Below are 22,114 nucleotides of genomic sequence, written 5' to 3'. Positions count from 1 at the left end.
TCCCATGACTTGCTGCAGCTGAGCAAACCAAGCTACCAGGGCGACTATGAGAAGTTCCTATGACAGTGTTCCCACATTGCCCAATTGAGGAATTTAGAAAAATATTGTTGCCAGCAGCTGGCTTCAAGGACAAGGTCTACGTGACTGCTAATCACAAGGGGGTTGTTTTCTTGCAGTTGTTTGTCTGAGTGCTTTTGACCAATAATCTTGTGTGAGACACTATCCACCCCTGTTAAGTTTGCTATAAAAGTCAGGCTATTCGGGTAATAAAGAGGGTGAATGATCTGACCATACTAGTGTCTGTCGTGTTTTTGGCCGTTCTTCCTGCAACACTCCGTTTTGCGTTGACGTATTTGTAAAAACATTTTTTCTTGTCTTTAAAGGCAGTAGCCAGATTGAGCTCCAGATGAGCTTTGGCCTTTCTAATTTTGTCCCTGCACTGCCTCACAGCATCCTTATAGTCCTTCTGAGTGGCCTGCCCTTTTTTCCAAAGATTATAAACCCTCTTTTTTCTCCTAAACTCAAGCTGCAACTCTCTGTTGAGCCAGGCTGGTCTTCTTCCACGCCGGCTCCTCTTTGGGCACGTGGGGACGGACTGCTCCTGTGCCATTAAGATTTACTTCTTGTAGAGTGCCCAGCCTTACTGGACTCCTCTGCCCTTCAGAACTGCCTCCCAAGGGACTCTGCCAACCAGTGTCCTGAACAGTTCAAAGTCAGCCCTCCAGGAGTCCAATACAGCGGTTTTACTGGTCCCCTTCCTGGCCTCGCCAAGAATAGTGAACTCCACCATTTCGTGGTCACTCTGCCCAAGACAGCTCCCGACCACCACATCTCCCACCAGTCCTTCTCTGTGAACAGAAGGTCTAGCGGGGCACCTCCCCTGGTAGGCTCACTAACCAGCTGTGTCAGGAAGCTATCTTCCACGCTCTCCAGAAACCTCCTAGACTGCTTTCTCAGGGCTGTGTTGTGTTTCCAGGATATGTCCGGGAAGTTGAAGTCTCCTACGAGAACAAGCGCCGACGATTTCGCAACTTCTGTCAGCTGCCTGTAGAACTCATCCGTCTCCTCATCCTGGTTCGGCCGTCTATAACAGACCCCGACCAGGATGCTAGCCTTGTTGTCCCTGCCGATCCTAACCCAAAGGGACTCGACCTTGTCATTCCCAGTCTCGAGTTCCACAACATCAAAAGATTCTCTAATATAGAGAGCCACACCACCACCCCTTCCATGCTGCCTGTCCCTTCTGAAGAGCCTATAGCCAGACATTGCAGCACTCCAGTCATGGGAGTGGTCCCACCACATCTCCGTGATGGCAACAAAGTCGTAGCCTGCCTGCCGCACGATGGCTTCCAGCTCCTCCTGTTTGTTACCCATGCTGCGTGCATTGGTGTAGATGCACTTCAGCTGGGCCATTGCCTTCTCCCCTGGCCTTGCCATTGTTCCCCCTGGCACAGCTCTAACAAGCCTTGTTTCAGCCTCGTCCCCCTTCTTACCTAGTTTAAAGCCCTCTCAATGAGCCCCGCCAGCTCCTGGCCCAGAATCCTTTTTCCCCTTAGAGATAGGTACCTGTCTGCGGCCATCAGGCTGGGTGCCAAGTAAAGCGCCCCATGGTCAAAAAAAAACAAGATTTCTGTGCTGGCACCAGCCTCTGAGCCATGTGTTTATCAGGTGGGCTTTCCGTGTCCTGTCTGTACCCCTCCCTGCCACAGTAGGGATAGACGAAAACACCACCTGTACTCCCGCTCCATCCACTAACTGTCCCAGCCCCCTAAAGTCCCGTTTGATAGCCTTGAGGCTTCTCTCTTCAATGCCATCACTGCCAGCCTGGACTATCAAAAGAGGATAATAGTCAGAGGGGCAAACCAGGTTGGGAAGCTTCCTGGCAATTTCCCTGACCCTGTCCCCAGGGAGGCAGCAGACTTCCCTACGGGTAGGGTCAGGCCAACAAATAGGGCCCTCTGTTCCCCTGAGAAGAGAGTCTCCCAGAGCAATCACCCTTCTTTCTGTCTTGGTGGAGGCAGTCCTGAGGCGTGGAGTTGACTTCCTCACCCTAGGCATCCTCCTGGGTAGGCTTCCTACCTCATCCTCACCCACCAGTCTCTTAAGCTCTAGGGCCTCAAACCTGTTGCGTAAGGGCACCTGGGAAGGCGGGGCTGGAAGGGGAGGGCATCGCCTGCGATGTCGAGCAGGGACCTGTTTCCATTCCTCCTCAACTCCTAGGTCCCCTCCCTCTGCCCGACGGCTAAGGGCAGGGGGTCCACCCCCATTTGGGGTGTCTCACCTTGGTACCTCTCCTTGAGGCCCTGCAGGGAGTTGCTCCACCAGTCCATCTCCCGCTCGCATTCCCTGATATCCCTCAACCTCTCCACCTCCTCCTTGAGCTCCGCCACCATGCGGACCAGGTCATCCACCTGCTCGCACCTCCCGCATGCAGTTTCTCTGCCTCCCGCCGATGGCAGCAACAGGCTCAGACACTCCCCGCATCCAGTGACCTGAACTGCTGCATTTTTGGACGGGTAGTCGGTCTGTGTGTGTACTGTCTTCCTGGAGAGAGCAACGTGCCTGGTGGAAACCATTGCAGCCTAGCTAACATGAACTGTCCCAGGACGATCAGGTCATGTTTTGGGAGCGGTATGTGGTTCTTGGGCATGGGGTGGTTGGCTCATGGGTGGATACTGACGTGACGTCACCGAAACCATCACTTGGGTCCCTTTTGGGGCCAGATGAAACTGACCCTTATCTAACATGGGGCAGCTTCTGGATTCTTCTCACAAAAGCCACCCCTGTAGCCCCCTGCTACCAAAACCTTACCGCATAAAACCACTACATGTATTAAACATGGAAAAGAGAAGAGAAAACTCTCTGAAGATTAGGATTTCAACTCTTGTTTTTCAAGAACTTGTCCTGGTTTTGGCTGGGATAGAGTTCATTACCTTCCTAGTAGCGGGTATGGTGCTGTGTTTTGGATTTAGGATGAGAATAATGCTGATAACACATTGATGTTTTAGTTCTTGCAGAGCAGTGCTTACACAGAGTCAAGGACTTTTCAGCTTCTTATGCTGTCCTGCCAGCGAGGAGGCTGTGGGGTTGCACAAGAAGCTGCAAGAGGACAGCCAGAAGAGGTGACCCACCTGGCCAAAGGAATATTCCAAAGAGAGGGAAGATCAGAGCGATGGCATTTGTCTTCCTAAGAAACCATTACAAGCAATGAGCTCTGCTTTCCTGGATTTTCCTGGTTATGGGAAGTAGCAAATCAATTCCTTGTATTGCTTTGCTTGCGTGTGCGGCTTTTGCTTTACCTAGTAAACTGTCTTTATCTCAACCCATGAATTACAACACTTAACTTTCCAGTTCTCTCCCCAATCCCACCCGGGGAGAGCAAGTGAGTGGCTGTGATGTACTTAGCTACCTGCTGGGTTTAAACTGAAACAGTCCTTTCTAGTGCCCAATGTGGGGCACTGTTGCGGTTTAACCCAGCAGGAAGATAAACACCACAAAGTCATTCGTTCATTCCCCCCAGGCAGTTTAAAGACAGTTTAATAGGACAGGTAGGGAGTAGGACGTATCCTCTTTGAGTTGCTAGAACTCCCAGGACAGTTTCTGCACAGCATTCGGTTTGAGCACTTCGCTCACTCCCTGCCAGTGTGATGGGGTAGAGAATTGAAAAAAAGGGTTGAGACAGACAATTTAATAAGACAGGAAAAAATAGTAAATTAAATAATAATAATTATATATATGTATATAAATAAAAGAAGTGATGCACAATGCAATAGCTTACCACAGGCCACCGATGCCCAGCAAGTCCCTGAACAACAGTAGCTCCCCCTCCAACCCCAGCCACATCCCCCTAGTTTTATTCTTCCAGTTGTTATCATTCCACTTGATGTCATATGGTATGGAATATCCCTTTTGCCAGTTTGGGTCAGCTGTCCTGGTTCTGTCTACTCCCAGCTTTTTGTGCACCCCCAGCCTCCTCGCTGGCAGGGCAGTATGAGAAGCTGAAAAGTCTTTGGCTTAGTGTAAGCACTTCTCTGCAACAACTAAAACATCAGTGTGTTCTCAGCATGAATTTTCTCCTAAATAAAAAAACACAGCAACATACCAGCCACTATAAAGAAAATCAACTCTATCCTAACCAAAACCAGGATAATACCCACCCTTTATCGCATATGATTTATGTCAGGCTTGGGTCTCAAACTTTCCAGTACATCCCAATTAATCACCACAAACTTTCCTGTCTTCTGATATATACACACAGATATTCCTTTGGTGTATGGGTCATCCCTCTAAAATGTCCGTTGAATTTGTTTAGTCCATGACTTTGGGTTCCATCTGTCATAGCAGTCCATCAGGGCAGGAGAGATGATGAATCGTGTTGGATTGTTCCATGCAGAGGCCAGCTCTGGTTCCAATACTGTTGCGCTTGTCCAGTTCTATCACCACTGCAATTTGCTTGGTTCCATCAAAATTCATTTGTCATTATCTGGGTGACTCTTACTGTGATACTATTAATATGGCATACACCAATCATAGTAGTGATGACATGCAGTATCATATATCAATTAATATCATATGATTCAAATCATTGGCTATTCTCACCCAACATTAAATCCCCTTGAGGTACTCATTGGACTTCCCCATCGTTCTGCATTATCCATCAAATGCACCCAGGTCCCTGAGCAAAAGCAGTCCCACCGATGGGTTTGTCTTTCCTGAGGCAGGATAAACACAGACTGCCTTCACCAACGTGTTCTTTACATGCACTACAGGGACTTTATCCCCTTTTACAGTACGTAACAGGTTTCACTGGGCAGGTCCGGGTTGGTTGGCAGTGTTGACTAACCAGGTGGCCTTTGCCAAATGTGTATCCCAATGTTTGAATGTTTCAACACCCATGGCTCTCAGCATAGTCTTTAACAGTCCATTATAGCACTCGATTTTCCTGGATGCTGGTGCATGATAGGGGATGCGATACACCCACAGTACAATGTTCTTTAGTCCAAGTGTCTATGAGGTTGTTTTGGACATGAGTCCCATTGTCTGACTCAATTGTTCCTGGGGTGCTGTGTTGCCATAAGACTTGTTTTTAAAAGCCCAGGATAGTGTTGTAGGCAATGGCATGGGGCACAGGATATGTTTCCAGCCATCCAGTGGTTGCCTCCACCATTGTAAGCACATGGCGCTTGCCGTTGCGGGTTTGTGGGAGTGTGATATAATAAATCTGCCATGCCTCCCCATATTTCAGCCATTGTCCTCCAAACCAAAGTGGCTTTAACCTCTTGACTTGCTTGATTGCAGCATGTTTCACATTCACGGTTAAATAAAATAATAAAGAACTCACACTTATGTTGCCAGTCCAGATCCACCTGAGCCACTTCAGTACTAGCAGTCTGATCGACCTGCTGGTTATTTTGATGGTCTTCAGTGGCCGGACTCTTGGGTACGTGAGCATCTATGTGGCATACTTTTACAAAACAGGTTCTCTACCCAGGCAGCAATATCTTGCCACAATGTGGCAGCGCAGATGGGTTTGTCTCTGCATTGCCAGTTGCTCTGCTTCCATTGCTGTGACCACCCCTACAGGGCATTTGCTGCCATCCATGAATCAGTATAGAGAGGGAGCACTGGCCACTTTTCCCATTCAGCAATATCTATAGCCAACTGGATGGCCTTCACTTATGCAAATTGGCTCAGTTCACCTTCTCCTTCAGCAGTTTCTGCAACTTGTGTAGGACTCCAGACAGCAACCTACCACCAATGATGCTTTCCCACAATATGACAGGACCCATCAGTGAACAGAGCATATTGCTTCTTATCTTCTGCTAGTTTACTATACAGTGAGGCCTCTTCAGCACACGTCACCTCCTTCTCTAGCGATATTCCAAAGTCCCTGACCTTGGGACAGTCCATGATCACTTCCAAGATTCCTGGGAGACTGAGATTTCCTATTTGAGCCTGTTGTGTGATAGATATAACACCCTTACTTCACATAGCATCAGTTGCATGATGTGTAGAGAGTCCTGCCCAGCACCAGCAGTTGGGGTGACAAGAAAGCTTGTGTTTCCATTTTGAAACTTTGCAGAGACATAGCTGTTATTTTTTTTTTTATCACATCCATTGGAATCTGACAACTTCAGTCTTGCCATTTTATTCCTAAAAACTGTATCTCCTGTTCAGGTCCTTTGACCTTACTCTGTTTAATGGCAAAATCAGCTTTCAGGAGACTTGGATTATTTTCTTCCCTTTCTCAAAAATTTCTGCCATGTTGCCCCCACACAATTATGTCATTAATATATTTCAGGTGTTCAGGAGCTTTCCCCTGTTCCAGTCTGGATCAGTCCATGTCAAATGGTAGGGCCATGTTTCTAGCCCCAGGGCAGTCGATTCCAGGTGTACTGGACGCCCCTCCAAGTGAAAGCAAACTGTGGCCTACACTCTATTGCTAAAATGATGGAGAAAAATGCATTAGCGATATCAGTTGTGGCATACCACTTGGCTGCCTTTGACTCTAGTTCGTATTGAAGTTCTAGCATGTCCGGCACTGCAGCACTCAGCGGTGGCGTGACTTCATTCAGGTCATGATAGTCTCCATTAGTCTCCACTCTCCAGTTAGACTTTCACTCTGGCCATATGGGACAATTAAAGAGCGAGCAAGTCTTGCTGATCATTCCTTGGCTCTCCAGACAATGAACCAACTCATGGATAGGAATCAGGGAGTCTCTGTTGGTACGATATTGCCGCCAGTGCACCATTGTAGCAATTTGCACTTGCTGTTCTTCAACCCTCAACAATCCTACAGCAGAAGGGTCTTCTGAGAGACCAGGCAGGGCAGAAAGCTGCTTAATCTTTGTGCTCAAGGAAGCTATGCCAAAAGCCCATCAGTACCCTTTTGGACCCTTGAAGTACCCTCTCTTGAGGTAGTCTATGCCAAGGATGCACAGAGCTTCTGGGCCAGTCACAATGGGGTGCTTTTGCCACTCATTCCTAGTTAGGCTCACTTCAGCCTCTGATGCAGTTAACTGTGTGGAATAATTGCCTGAGGTGACTTGGAAATTAACTTATAATACCAAAACACAACTCCATTCCAAAGTCTACCCGCTTATGGGAATTGACAGGGTGGTAACAGAATTGGAAGAAAGAGGCATTATTAAAAGGACCTATTCACCCTACAATTCACTAGTGTGGCCAGTAAAGAAACCAACCAGGCAATGGCATTTTATAGTAGATTACAGTTAAATGCTAATACCACACCTTTAACTGCCACAGTTCTGAACATGGCAGAAATAGTGACATTGATACAAGTCACTGCCCATCCTTGGATGGGTGCCTTAGATGTTAAAGATATGTTCTTAATGATTCTTCTTGAACAGGATAAAGCACAGTTTGCTTTCACGTGAAAAGGAATCCAATATACTTGGATTATACTATTATACTATAATAGGCTTCTTCAAGGATATAAACATTCCCCCACAATTGCTCACAATGCTTTTGCAAAAATCTTAGCAGAGATTCCTGTTTCACATCCTGATAGACGGAAAAAGTCAGGAAAGTGTAAGAGACACAATGGAAAACACTCAGAGAACACTGCTCAACTAAACCCCTATGCATGGGAAGCCAAAGATTGTTCAGGAAATGTACACCGGATTAGCACCCAGTGGATCTCACCCTCTTTTTAATCCTGCTGGTTGAATACAACCAAGCATATTTTATTTCCTTTTGTGTTCACAGGAATCCTGAGTGAACTGCATGTGGACAGCTGGAGAATCACAAATCAGCAGTTTGGATTGCTAAAACTATGCTTCACCCTGACCTTAATGCAAACCCATTTGGTTTGTAGCCAGAAAGACCCAGAATGGCCATGGTCCCAAGCCCATGTTAAATACACTGGAATTATGGGAACACGTGCCGTCAGGGAAAACTTAGTTACTGTGGTTGTGCATGGAGCTGAGACATCTCACTGTGACACTGTGACATCTCATAATGACCCTTGGAACTGTCACATTGTCACAGTATAGTGCAAGTGTTGGAACATCTCAAAACAAAAAGGACCTAAATCTCACTACTTCAGTTTTACATGTAAACAAAATATTTTCAAAGATGAATGGGTTGTAATGATTCTCTTTGGATGGCTGATCTCCAAGCCACTTCAGGTCAGACAATACAAATCAGTTGCCGAATAACTAATGGGTCTACTTACAATAGGCCGACTGAAATTAAGACAATTTATGCTGATTCTTCCAGACCCAAAAATTATAGTACTGACTGTAACAAAATAACTGAACCAAATTCCGACTGTTGGCACAATTTTACTTTCACCAAACCTATAATTATGTACCATCTTTGGGGTTACAGAGACACCAAATTACTATTTGAATTTATGATCGTTACAGCAACATCTATGTCAACTGCAAAGGGTAAGAAGTCTCTGCCCCTACAGATGTTTGAAATTGTACCAACTCTGCCTCCCATTAATCTAACTCCTTCCATCTTCAACACAGGTCCTTACCTAATTAAATATGTGGGCCAATAAAAGGTTCTCTTTAACCCTAGCTGGTATCTAAAAAGGGTAGATGGAACGCGACTAGACTGAGGGTATATTATGTTATTTGTGCATCTGTACTCATAGAATCATAGAATATCCCGAGTTGGAAGGGACCTATAAGAATCATTGAGTCCAACTGCTGGCACCACATAGGTCTACCCAAAAATTCAGACCATATACGTCTTCCCAGGTCATTACTGCCAATGAATTGGCATACAACAACAGTGCGCTCCGTACAAATTTCTGCCACATGGGTTGTGTGCACTTGACTTCATCTGGATCTCTGGGAATCTGTTCATTGTTGTGAGAAATATCCCAATAATTTTCTAAGACAGGGTCTCTTGTGAAGCTGATTTATTCACAATTGCAATGGCAGGTGTCCTGCAAGGAGGGGTGTGCAGCAGAAGTGTATCGTAGCCCTATATCCCCTATTACCCGATGCTTGATTCCTCATTGGCTGAGTACTATAGGTTCACAACCTACCCGACGCTTGTTACTATGCCCTGTATGTGCAGTTTTATATGACTAACATTCCCTGTGCAATCGCTTTTAAATATGCAAAGTTAGTGGAATTTTGCACTGCAAAAACATAACTTTAATTCTTACAGTTCCCCCTTCGTCTTTTCTTACTCCTATTGTTGGTTTTGAACCTCTTCACATCCCCCACTCGAGTTTTTCCAACATTAGGGCACAATATTTTTCTTCGGATGTCATGGGAGATGACAGTCTCTGCCAAGAACATACATTTTTGATATGTCATACAAGGAATAATACAAGGAATAAGCAAGCAGATCAAAATACACAGTACTATTATTACTAGAATACTATCAAATAGTTGCTTGAGCCAATCCCATCCAGGCAACCACGAGGTCAATTTTTCCCGAATGTTTCTAAATCGCCACGAAGTGTCGTCTTGGGCCACCTCATGTAAGATCTTGGTTTTCTCCCTAATATTTCTGAGATCAGTCTCAATTCGCCCCGTTTGGTCTACATACATACAGCAACTGGCAAGTTGCAAGTTGCAAAGTGCAAGGCCAGTAATAAATCCAGTACCAGTAGATTCTGGAATACCATCTTTAACAGACTTGTCACCTCCTCTTGCAGTGCCTGGATCGCATCTAGAGTGCTATTTTCTAATTCTTTGACTACAGCTGAGATATTCACAATGTCTTTTTCTAATTCATTCACCCCTAACCAAGGGAAAAACCACCTCACAAAACTTTGAAACGCTATTCCTCTCTCCACTAGAGGAAGTCCTCTTGATTCTGGGTAGGTGGGTCCCAAGGATGCCTGTGCTTTGGCTTTGAATATCCTCAACAATGGTTATGTTTGGAATTATTGCCCCCAGGGTGCAAGCTCCCTTCCATCCTAGGGGCAACACCTACCGGGCCCTATTACCACATAGCCAATACCACCCTTTGTAGTTCGGGACTGGTCATCCAGTTACCAAATGATTCCCGCGCGGTTTTTGGTGTGCATTATATATATTAGCACTCCTGTAATTACCACATTCGGAACAATATGAATAATTTCCTACATCACAGGTAACATTTCCACACCTAGGTTCAGTATTACTGCTCTCTGAATTTCCATCAGTATTTTTTAAAAGACACCTTTGATAACAAGTTATATTGTAACCAGGATTACATGTAGGAAGCTCAACTTCAAAATCTATTCTCTTCCAGGGCTGGGCAAAATCCATCGCTTTTAGAGATCTAGAGAATCCAGAGACGATTGCTGCTGGTAACAGAATAGCAGAAACAAGGGCTTTTTAGTATTCCTAGGCATCTGTTTGCAAATCCAGCAGTTATTTTCATAGAATCATATAATAACCCAAGTTGGAAGGGCCCCATAAGGATCACCGAGTCCAACTCTTGGCTTCACACAGGTCTACCCAAAAATTCAGACCACATGACTAAGAGCACAGTCCAAATACTTTGTAAACTCTGACAGGCTTGGTGCTGTGACTACTTTCCTGGGGAGCCTGTTCCAGTGTGCGACAAAACTCTCAGTTAAGAACCTCTTCCTAAAATCCAGCCTGAACCTCCCCTGTCACAGCTTGACACCATTCCCTTGGGTTCTATCATTGGTCATTAAAGAGAATAGATAGGTGCCTGCCCCTCCACTACCCCTCGCAAGGAAGCTGTAGGCTGCGATGAGGTCTCCCCTCAGCCTCCTCTTCTCCAGGCTGAACAGGCTAAGTGCCCTCATCCACTCCTCATACGTCTTCCCCTCTAGGCCCTTCACCATCTTTGTAGCCCTTCTCTGGACAGTCTCCAATAGTTTCACATCCTTTTTGTACTGTGGTGCCCAAAACTGCACACAGTACTCGAGGTGAGGCCGTGCCAGCACAGAGTAGAGCAGGACAATCACTTCCCTCGACCGACTAGCGACGCCATGCTTGATGTACCCCAGGATACGCTTGGCCCTCCTGGCTGCCAGGGCACACTGCTGGCTCATGTTCAGCTTGCTGTCAACCACAACCCCCAGATCCCACTCTGCGGGGCTGCTCTCCAGCGTCTCGTCGCCCAGTCTGTACATATAGCCAGGGCTGCCCCGTCCCAGGTGCGGGACCCGGCACTTGCTCGTGTTAAACTTGATGTGTTTGGTGATTGCCCAGCTCTCCAATCTGTCCAGATCTCTCTGCTAGGCCTTTCCATCCTCAGCAGAGTCAACAACTCCTCCAAGTTTAGTATCAGCAAATTTGCTCAAAACACCTTCTAGTCCTACATCCAAATCGTTTATAAAAACATTGAAGAGACCTGGCCATAAAATGGAGCCCTGGGGGACCCCACTAGTGACCATCCTTCAGCCTGATGCAGCCCCATTTACCACAACCCTTTGAGCCCTGCCTGTCAGCCAATTGCTCACCCATCGTAAGATGCTTTTGTCTAGCTGTATGCTGGACATTTTGTCCAGTAGGATCCTATGGGAAACTGTGTCAAAAGCTTTACTGAAATCCAAAAAGGTCACATCGGATGGCTTCCCTTGATCTTATCATAAAAGGAAATCAAATTTGTTAGGCAGGACCTTCCCCTCGTGAACCCATGTTGGCTGGGACCAATGACTACAGGTCATTGTAATGGGAGTGTAATTGTCATGGGGGTATGTGGGGCTGGGATAACAGTGCTACTTTTTGGGGACACCAAGCTGAGACTAGGGATAGAATGATCACTGGGCAATACACCAAAAGCGTGTAATTATTAATAGTTTCTGAGGTAGCGTTCCCAAAGTATGGAGGTGACAGCAATGCTGAGTACAAATACCAAGTTAGTCTCATGGCCAGCAATTTTATCATATCATAAGCCAGTGTTACACCGTACAGCAAAATAATAACCCTAAATCAGCCCCCGGAAAGGATAAGCAGCACAAGAGGGAACACATACACTAAGTAATGTGCTATATAACTCAGTTTGGAAAACAGGCACAGCAGACCTGAGATCACAAAAATCAGCATTGTGATTAACAACTATTAAACTGATGTAACGCTTATAAAATTTTTGTTTTAACATGCTCTGGTCAGATCTTTTATCTCAACCTTTCGAGCCCCATGCTGTGTGCTAAAAGCAACTGGTGTGGTTTAACCCAGCCGGCAGCTAAGTACCACACAGCCATTCGCTCCCCCCTCCCTCTCTGGGATGGGGGGAGAGAATCAGACAAAAAACGAAGCCTGTGGGTTGAGATAAAGACAGGTTATTAGATCAGGAAAGAAAGGAAAATTATAATTATTATTATAATAGTACTACTAATAATAATGTGTACAAAACAAGTGATGCACAATGCAATTGCTCACCACCCGCTGACCGATGCCCAGCCTATTCCCAAGCAGCCGGCCCTCCCACCCCGGCTAGCCACCCCTATATATTGTTTAGCATGACGTCAGATGGTATGGAATACCCCCTTGGCCAGTTTGGGTCTGCTGTCCTGGGTCTGTCCCCTCCCAGCTCCTGCTGCACCCTCAGCCTGCCCACTGGCAGAACAGCGTGAGAAGCTGAAAAGTCCTTGTCTTAGTGTAAACACTGCTGTGTAGGCGGATACTGACATGAGGTCACTGAAACCATCACTTGGGTATGATAAGCAGGTAGGACCTTGGAGCTGTGGGAGAAGGTGGGCAGCATGAGCTGTTGATGTGAGTTTGCTCAGTCATGATGTGTTGATTGCTAGGTTGCTTGTCATCTTTAATACTTGACTGGGAAGTTGCATAGTTGTATGGACTGCACCCAAGTGAGCCTCACCAGGTTGAACATGGCCTGGTGAAGACATCTTCACCAGATGTGGGCATGCATCATTGTAAGCTATAAAGAACCAACAATTTTATCATATCATAAGCCAATGTTACACAATACATCAAAATAATAACCTTAAATCAGCCCCCAGAAATGATAAAAAGCATGACAGGGAATACATACAGTAAATAATATGCTATACAAAACAATTTGGAAAACAGACAGCAGACCTGAGATTTAAAAAAAGCAGCACTGTGATTAGCAAATATTAATCTTGTCTAATGCTTATAACAATTTTGTTTTAACACGTTTTGGTTAGATCTGTTGTTATCCCAACCCTTTGTGCCCCAAGTTGCGCACCAAAATGACTGTTGTGGTTTATTCCAGTAAGCAGCAAAGTACCACAGCCATTTGCTCACATCCCCCCGCCAGTGGGATGGGGGAGATAATCTGGAGGAAAAAAAGTAAAAGCTCATGAGTTGAGATAAAGACAGTTTAATAGGACAGAAAATGAATGTAAATAATAATAATAATGATAATAATAATAAGATAATGTTCAAAGTAAGTGATGCAAAATGCAATTGTTTACCACCCGCTGACCAATGCCCATCCCCTGTGTTATAAATGAGGTCTCAACTCAATCTGAATTTTGTAGTATTTATAAAACAAATATTTCTAAAAGGTATAAAAGGCAAGTAAACAGCACTGGGTGTGCGGGGAGTCTATGCTCCACCAACATGCACACACAAACATCAAACATTCTAAATATACAGAACATTGCTTTACATACTAAACCCGAGTATGCCTATAAATATGTACAATCAGGAAAGGTAACAAACAATCCTTTCAGTTCCATGACTTAACGGTCTCCATTTTCCATTCTTCAGGCCTTATGTATCCCATTCTTCCCAGATCGAAGAAAAGCATATCCATCTCCTTGTGAAGGCCAAGAGGCCTGGGTCAAAAGGCATGTTCAGGTCAGCAGGGGGCGTAACAGCAAAAGCCTTCGATGGCTGTAGCAGCAGAGGGGCCCATGGCGATGGCGTAGCAGTCGGATCAGTAAAAGAACCTGCAGTTCCCTCACTATCTGGCAAACCACATGTTCCTGACTGTGGTCCTCCCACATGGCTCTTTAAGGCCTCAGAGATTGCTCGCCAGGTGCCAAGCAATCCCACTGCAACCTTGTCATTTTTAGTTGCAGAGTCCCACACCTTGACCTCAGTTTGGTCCCATATTTCAGGCTCATAAACTGTCCAATTGTTAATAAGGAGAATAAGCTGTAAGGCTACCAGGACAGTCTTTGTTCCTAAGGACGTATGATTCCCCATAACGCGCAACTGCTTACCAGCGAGAAGCAGTTGTGTGCACAGGTCCACTTCTCTCAGCTCGAGCTTCTCTCCAGCTCCAGTGCGCCTATTTCCAGCGACTTTCTGTATGACCTTCTCTGAGCAGTTTGCCGAGTTTGGCCGAACCTATCTTCATGAGGCAATCAACGTGCCTGTTCCTGTCCTGGTCTCCATTCTGCCAGCCTGTTCCTCTTCACTTCTTTTTCCTGCTTCTTTATTGATGTAACTTCATCGTGTTGCCTTTTTTTTTCTTCTTCCTCTTCTTTCTTGAGGGCAGGCTCCCCTCTTATACCCTTCTCTCCATAGCAGTTCTTTTCAAAACAACTTTTCATTGGTCAGACAACTTTGAATGTAACAACAGCAGCAAACACACAGAAACATCCATGCCTTAATGGCTGGAGAACAAGAGAACCAGCTGGAGAACAAGAAACCCTGAGACTGCATGGAGTCTCCTGAATCACCTTTCTTTGTTCCCTCTAAACTCTTTTATATTCCTGATGGCCTTGTCGTTAAGAGTCTAACATTATCTCAATCACGGGATTTTCCAGCCCCCATGGCCACATTCCCAAATCTCCCCCTTCTTTATTAATATCAACCATTTTCTCGACACGAATTACCACTCCATATATAACACCTCCCTAAGCAGCAGTTCCCCTCCACTCTGGCCAGCCTCCCCATATTAATTGTTCAGCATGACGTCATATGGTATGGAATATCCATTTAGCCAGTTTGGGTCAGATGTCCTGGTTCTGTCCCCTCCCAGCTTCTTGTGCATTGGCAGAGCAGTGTGAGAAAGTGATAAGTCCTTGACTTAGTGTAAGTACTGCTCTGCAACAACTAAACCATCAGCGTGGTATCGACATTATTCTCATCCTAAATCCAAAACACAGCACCATAGTAGATTATATGAAGAAAATTAACTCTATGCCCGCTGAAACCAGGCCAGGCACAAAGGATTTGAGATGACAACACATTTGACTGGAGTGTGGGGTGTGCTAGACCAAATATAGCAGCTGTGTGGTACTTAGCTGCCTACCAGGGTTAAACCACAATAGAGCTATTGATACAAAATACAGAAGGCCTACATAAATACCTCATAAACAGCAAGTTACAGTGAAAATCTACTTATTGCATATCATGAGCTGAATGCTTATAAAGCCGTTTTAAAAATGACACAGTAAACTTAACACATCCTCCTGGTCAAAACTTCTCTAAGGAACAGTGCCCAGAAATTCTGGATGGAACAAGATGAGAACCTACACTGGATAAGTAAGTCTAAATGTTGGTCCCATTAGTTCTACCAAAAATAGCAAACTTGAGGACTTGATGCCCTGTGTGTGATCTGGCCATTAGGGAAAGACAAAGACACATTGTACCAGTATGGCTTACATAGGGATTAGGTAATGAGGTCAAATGATTTAAATGTGGTAACAAAAAAGTCTTAATCACAGGGAAAGAACAGATATATGTCACCAAAGGAATGAATAAAAAGCACATTACCATTTAAATATACCCTCAAGAGCTTGTAAAATAGGGTGACTACCCAATCCTGAACAGAATTTTCATAGTGTCATTATGAATTTTCATAGTGTCATTATACCTTCTATCTTACTATAAAATCATTGTTGCTATTGGGAGCTGCACGTAAATGTCAAGATCGTCATATGGGATTACCCAAAACACAAAGGATGGTATAGACCTCTCAACATCAACAAACATCAATTTCACCTACATTGAGCTTTAAAGAAAACAAAACAAAACAAAACACAACCCTCACAGCCCTTACTGTTACAAAAAAAAAAAATAGTCTCCTTTATTTTTGAAGGTTAAAGAGTTATGATGATGTTTTGGCAAGCCTATAAATAGAGGAGCTGCCAGTAGTTTTTTGGACTAGATGGATTGTCTTCGACCATGACCAGTTCCAGCTGCTTCAGAGACAAGTGAAAAAAATTCCTAAGAGGCAATTACAAAATAACACAGCCTCAGACAAGATTTCTTCCTGTCTCCCATCAGTTGGAGGTTATTTAAACTACAAACTCAGGTAGAACAGAAACTACCTTTTACAATTGCAGGTGTAAATTTTTTAAGCTTTAAGTATAGAATTGGATATTCCTACCATCCATACCAACATCCTCCTTAAAATTCTGTTAGGCTTCCAGCATCCATGTCCTCTGGTAACACGTTCCATGTGATAACTGTTCCTAGTTTATTTTCCTTTATCATTTTTAAGTTTTCTCTTTATAACACTGACAGTTCTCAAGTTAATTTCTTTCCCATAATACAAGAACACAAGCTCGTGATCTTTCTTTTTAACACCATTTGATGGTTAATCCCATCTGTATTCCCCCCTCCCCTTTCCAAATGAGCAAATATATAATTAATTTCTCTGTTCTTCTAGGTAGCATTTCAGATTTGCAAAGACAGAGAGAATAGGATCATAGACTCATAGAAAGGTTTGGTTTGGAAGAGACCTTTAAGATCATTTAGTTCCAAACCCCGGACATGGGCAGGGACATCTCCCACTAGATCAGGTTGCCCAAAGCCCCATCCAACCTGGCCTTGAACATTTCCAGGGATGGGGCATCCACAACTTCTCTGGGCAACCTGTTCCAGTGCTTCAGCCTGAGGAAGAAAATGACAGAACATGACTGGACTGGAAATGTAAAGGAAAAATACCAATCAGCCTACTAAAGGTCTGTAGGGCGTAAGACTGATTTATCCTATTTCAGCAAAAGACTGAACTAATGAAAAAAAAAAAAAAAAAAAAAAGTGAGATGTTATTTTTCCAAATGATTATGTAGGTCTTTGTCATTATTAATTGGATAATGCACAAGAAGTGGAGATATGGGTATAAGTTCACTTGCAAAGCAGTGGGCTATTATTATTTTAGTAGAGGGAATTTACCATCAGACAAATGTCCATATTTAGACCTCAAAAAGGAACATCTGGACAGAATGAAACTCTTACAGCTGGTCTTGCAGCTATGTTCTGGCCTACTCTCTAGTGCTCTAGCTCTTCTGTGTGATAAGGCACATTTTTCAAGACTGGAAATGTAGTCCATTGTTAGCAATTCACAACCTAAAATGAATGAGTTCCTGTTTCCAAGGCAGACTATCAAGGCATATTTCAAGCAACATACATGAATTATGCTGAAATAAGTAGTAAATTTCAGTATCAGAAATTATTATAAAAAGCCAAACTAGCTGACCACCTAAATATGCTTTTATATTACATGAATATAACAAGTTATCCCATGTAATTATAACTGGAAATATTATCTGTAACTCTAGACAATGTTTATACCAATGTTTACCCACTGAGAAAAAACAGATACACAGCAAGCAACTCTGCAGTGTCAGTCCTCAAAAATGTAATATATAAGTCACTTTTATTTCCAGAATGTTCTGGTCTTGTTTTCACATTTATTGTGTTTTACATCTCTTTGCAATTTTGTTGTAGTGAACAAGTACAAATTTTAACAGTGATGTTTTACCAAAAATGTTATTCTCCTATTTCTTCTTTTTATTTAAAAAAAAAAAAAAAAAAAAAACTTATCTGGAATTAATAAAGCTCTGTATTCAGAAAAGCATTTAGCATACTTATGGACAGATGGGAAAAAGTGCAAAAAGACCCCATTAACAAAGTAAACCTATTTTATTCAGCAAATGAACACTTAAGTAAGGAAATTTTAATGAACTATTATACTTACCTCTCAAAACAACATTTAGTTTAAAAAAAAAATACTTCCTACGGACAAGACAATGTGAAAAAAAGCCCAGACTGACCAACAAACTGCTTTCTCAAGATTCTTAAACAGCTTTAATTGTGCTTTCAACCTAGGGTAGCTGGTATGATACACAGCCCTGATTCTACCTGGGATACAGGTCTGAGTTCAGCAGATCCAGGTAGCTCACGGTTGTTGAAGGAGATCAAACTTCACACTTCATCCCAGCCATACATTTCCTACACACTGATACTTTTGGGGTCACAGACCCTCTGAGAGTCATTTGAACTCACTAATGCTGAGGAAACCTATCACATCCACAAGTTTGCTAATTTAATGCAATTAATGCATTAAATAATCTGGAGAAAAAAAAACAAAACATATTGACTACAGTGGATGGGAGAGAAGGTTTGTAGGAACAACACAGCTGACAGAGGCACACTCCACTTGTTAGAAACAGACAAATCAATCTTGATTGCCTGTGCAACCACAGCCCAGGTTGGTAACCCACCTTCTGAAAGGCAAAGCAATCTAAATGCAATCTAGTGTAGGCTATACTTCGATATTTGTCTCAAAATGTTCCTTTTTGCATACCTAGAGATATATCTTCCACCAGTCTCAATGGAAAACAAGCAAACATCACAATAGCCGGAACCCACTAACCTTGGTACAACACTGTACTGTAGTTGCTCACACAAAGACCAAGCTAACAAAAATGCTCAACGGTTTGCACAACTGTTGTAAAAACATCCTCCTAGTATATTACTGATGTGTAATATATTTAATATGCTGCATCACATATATAAGTGATACAGCAAAATATGTGAATCGTTAACAGTAATGAAAATAAGTATTATGTTCAAGTTACTGTTCTCACTTTGGATTTTAGAAGAGAGAAGAACCCTGCAACGTGGAAAATGCAGCAAAGCATTCTCATCCCTTATTTTCCAAAAGATATATAAAACAGTCAGTAACATGTATTAGAAGTTGACACAGGCCTCAGAAAAATAGTTTTACAAACTGCTACAGTGAGGTTTTCTGAAACCTCAAACAGAGATCTGCAGGAGTTATGCAAATAACTGCAAGACCTATCAGATTCTTCACATGACACACAAGCCATTAAGCACAAATTGAGGGGTTAGGTTTAATACAGCATCCAGCTAACACTGAGCATTTGATTTTTATTGTAGGGTTGAACTGTACTATGAGACATAGCTGCATGAAGACTTGCTGCTCATTTCTTGCCTCATGACAAAACCATGCTAACTTCAGTGCTTTTGACCTCCGTGTCTTTCTTCCATTAAAATCATTTGATTATTCTTTAGCAAGCTCCTGAACACTGAAGAAATTAAAAGACTTTCAAGAAAATGTGAGCAGAACCCTACCCTGGTTTAGTAGGTTTCATAGATCTCACAGAGGCCAGGAACAGATGACATATTCCCACTCAAATTAAAGAGTGGAAGTCCCAAGTGACCTGCCTTTCAGTTAGTGAACTTCCCAATTCAGTTCTCCCCATCCAGACAAAATACAGTTAGCACACTAAATGTGACACACACACATCCTTTATTCATGTGTATTCCTAGACAGTAACATACACGCTCCTGCCAGGAGATGCTGGGCAAGATGACAAACACTGGATCCCCAACAGAAAAATAACAACTCAGGCATAAACAGCAAGCACTCTTCTTATATTTTAATCATAAAGAACATGTGAAATAATACCATCAAGCTTTCTGTCATGTGATGGAAGTGTTCAAAGGCATTTCTGTCAGTGCATACTGTAGTGTAATTTTTTGAGAACACAGCTCGTATGCCAGAGAAAACAAAGTTATTTCTTTATATTAAAGCCCCTTCCTCCCTCCGTCATCTAATCCCCTCCCACCTCCATGCTAAAGATTCCCCAGGCTCTCCTCCCCCCCATCACCTCATCGCCCCCATCCAGACACACCCCACGCGTCTCGTTACCCACCTCAGACCTGACCTGACCTGACCTGACCTCTCCTCTCCCCTCCCCTCCCCTCCCCTCCCCTCCCCTCCCCTCCCCCACCAGCCCAGCCCATCCACACTTCCCTCACGCGTCCCCCTCTCGTTCACCTCACCTTTCTCCCCCCACATTTCAACCCTCTACCCCTGCCGCCGCCCCTCCCTGCCTCCTCCCAGCGCTGCCGCAGCCTCCCCGTCCCCAACGGCTGCCGCTCGCAACCGCGCTCCACCGCCGAGCACGAGCGCTCTCCTGACAATCGCAGCGCGAGCCAGACCCGGCCCCTCCGTGACCCCACGCACACAATGGGCTCCGCAAGCAGCCCCCTCCCCGATCCCCGCTGCGCACTGGGGCGGCGGTACCCAGCCACGGGCTGCGGCCGCTCCCACAGGCCCCTACCGCCGGCCAACCCCCACTGACCATCGCTGCGCTTGATCTCCACGTAGATTCCTATCTGGATCTTGCCGAAGTTGGCCGCTGCCATCGCTTCATGGGGCAGCCGGAGAGAGCGGAGGCGCTGCCGACGCAAGAGGCGGAGCAGGCGCGCGCACAGCTACGGCGGCTCTAAGAAAGGTGGGCGGACGGGAGGGAAGAAGAGACGGGGAGAGGGAGGAGGGGGAAAGAGAGAAAAGGCACCAGCCTGATACAACAGGCGCCAGGAGCTGCTGCGCCTGCGAGCTTCGCCGTGGCGTCACGGCGGGACCGGCTTGGGGTGGGGGCAGAAGCGTCGTCATTGCCTTCTTCAGCCGTCTGCGATCTTCTCCTCCCCCTACCTCGGAGGAAGGGGACGCTGGGCCCGCGCAGCTGGGTCTCCCGCCGCGCACCCTGGCACTGGGGCGCCTGAAGCGAGGCTGCTTGCCTCGAGGTTCCCAGTGTATTTGTCCCGCGGCCGCAGGGCCACGCATGGCGAGCTCCGCCTATCCCGCGCCCTCCTCCTCACTCTCCGTGCTGCAGTGCTCCCTCGCAGCCACTCTTCGCGAGTGGCACACGATGGGCACTCCCTCTTCGTGAGGGGCCGACGCCCGGCGAGAGAGTCGTGCTCCGGGGCCGGACCGGGGCGTGCTCATCGTGGCCGCAGGGCGGCTGTGCTAGCCTATACCTCTCGCACCTGTCCCCGGCTTGCAGACAGGCGCCTGTGTGGCACCAGATGGTGGCTGAGCTGCTCTGAAGTTTTAGTGTAATAGCTTAATTTACCTCATGTCTGCTTGTAGAGGTCCCTTGTGCCAAGTGGAGCAGCTTAAAAGGATGCTTTGTACTTGCTCCCCAACCTGCCAGCAGCTTCAGTCCAAGTAAGGCTGACACAGTGAAAACTCAATAACCAAAGTTATTAAGCAGGTATTTGTTATGGCGCCGGGTGTGTGGGGGAGTTCTGCCTAACACACACACACTCTAAGGGTTACTGACAGTGTGCTTATATTAGTGGGAAAAATACATATTCATTTCATTTCCCGTGAGTCTCTTGCATATTCATCAGGTCTCTGAAGAATCATTAACAGGTTTCCGCCCCTATTCACATGCGTACTGGAGTCCTTGGGTGGTCCTCCAGTGCACTCTGGTGGTCTTTTGATGAAGGCCAGAAGTCTTCCTCGCTGCTAAACTCCTGATCCTTCCTTTCTTTGACAGACTTCAGCAGTCAAGCCAGTTCTTGCTGGTTCCATTATCTATGCATACAGTCTTTTACTCCCTTATCTTTGGGGTCGTTAACGTACAACTGTGCTAGCTAAGGCCTACAGAATCAACATCCTTTATCTTGTTCACTGTTTCAAGGCCATGGTGACAACAGCATCCATCTATCCCTGCCTCATAACTGTCCCCATGCACTTGTACCACTTTAATAGGAACAAAACACACTTCATGTTCCTCATTTCCTTACAGTGGCTCCTGTACTTCAAGCAAGGCACTTCATTAGACATTGTCCCTTGGGTTTCTCCTGCAAGGGTGGTTCCTAACCCGATGAAGCCACCACGGGTTTAAAATTGCCTTTCCTGCACAGCTTTCTAGTCACCTTGAGCAGCAGCACAATTAATACTCCTAAACACACATCTTTGCCCAGCAAAGCTAGTCTATTAAAACTAATTCCCCAATCCAAGCTCCAGCTGGTAATACATAATGAAAGCTGACACCTTGCCACCCTTCTTGAGAGCTGCAAGCTCCCCACAGCCCATCACCCTCTTTCCCTCATGTCTTCTCCCTGCTTCTGCTTTTAGTATGCTGAAAGCGGAGCAAGTCAGTCAGGAATTTATGGCTCCCAATTCCTGCAGGCTTTCAATATACTTTTATATGAATCTATGCACA

At 45.1% G+C, this 22,114-nt stretch overlaps 1 protein-coding gene across 3 annotated transcripts in view; it reads right to left on the bottom strand.

The window, feature by feature from the left end:
* The window catches only part of LOC116501382 (kinesin-like protein KIF2A), a 129,608-nt gene extending 109,233 nt beyond the window's left edge, over positions 1 to 20,375 (bottom strand). For 2 of the 3 annotated variants that reach the window (XM_032206904.1, XM_032206905.1), the window contains exon 1: positions 20,240 to 20,375. In XM_032206904.1, the coding sequence (XP_032062795.1) occupies positions 20,240 to 20,303 (64 nt within the window). In that variant the 5' untranslated portion in view covers positions 20,304 to 20,375. The remainder of the gene's footprint in view (positions 1 to 20,239) is intronic. The other variant, XM_032206907.1, reaches the window with a different exon arrangement.
* Positions 20,376 to 22,114: the final 1,739 nt, after the last annotated feature.

This window comes from Aythya fuligula, chromosome W (genome assembly GCF_009819795.1).
Source record: "Aythya fuligula isolate bAytFul2 chromosome W, bAytFul2.pri, whole genome shotgun sequence".
NCBI classification, from domain to species: domain Eukaryota; kingdom Metazoa; phylum Chordata; class Aves; order Anseriformes; family Anatidae; genus Aythya; species Aythya fuligula.
The sequence above is the reverse complement of the archived record's forward strand: the minus strand, read 5'-3'. Positions and strand labels throughout refer to the sequence as shown.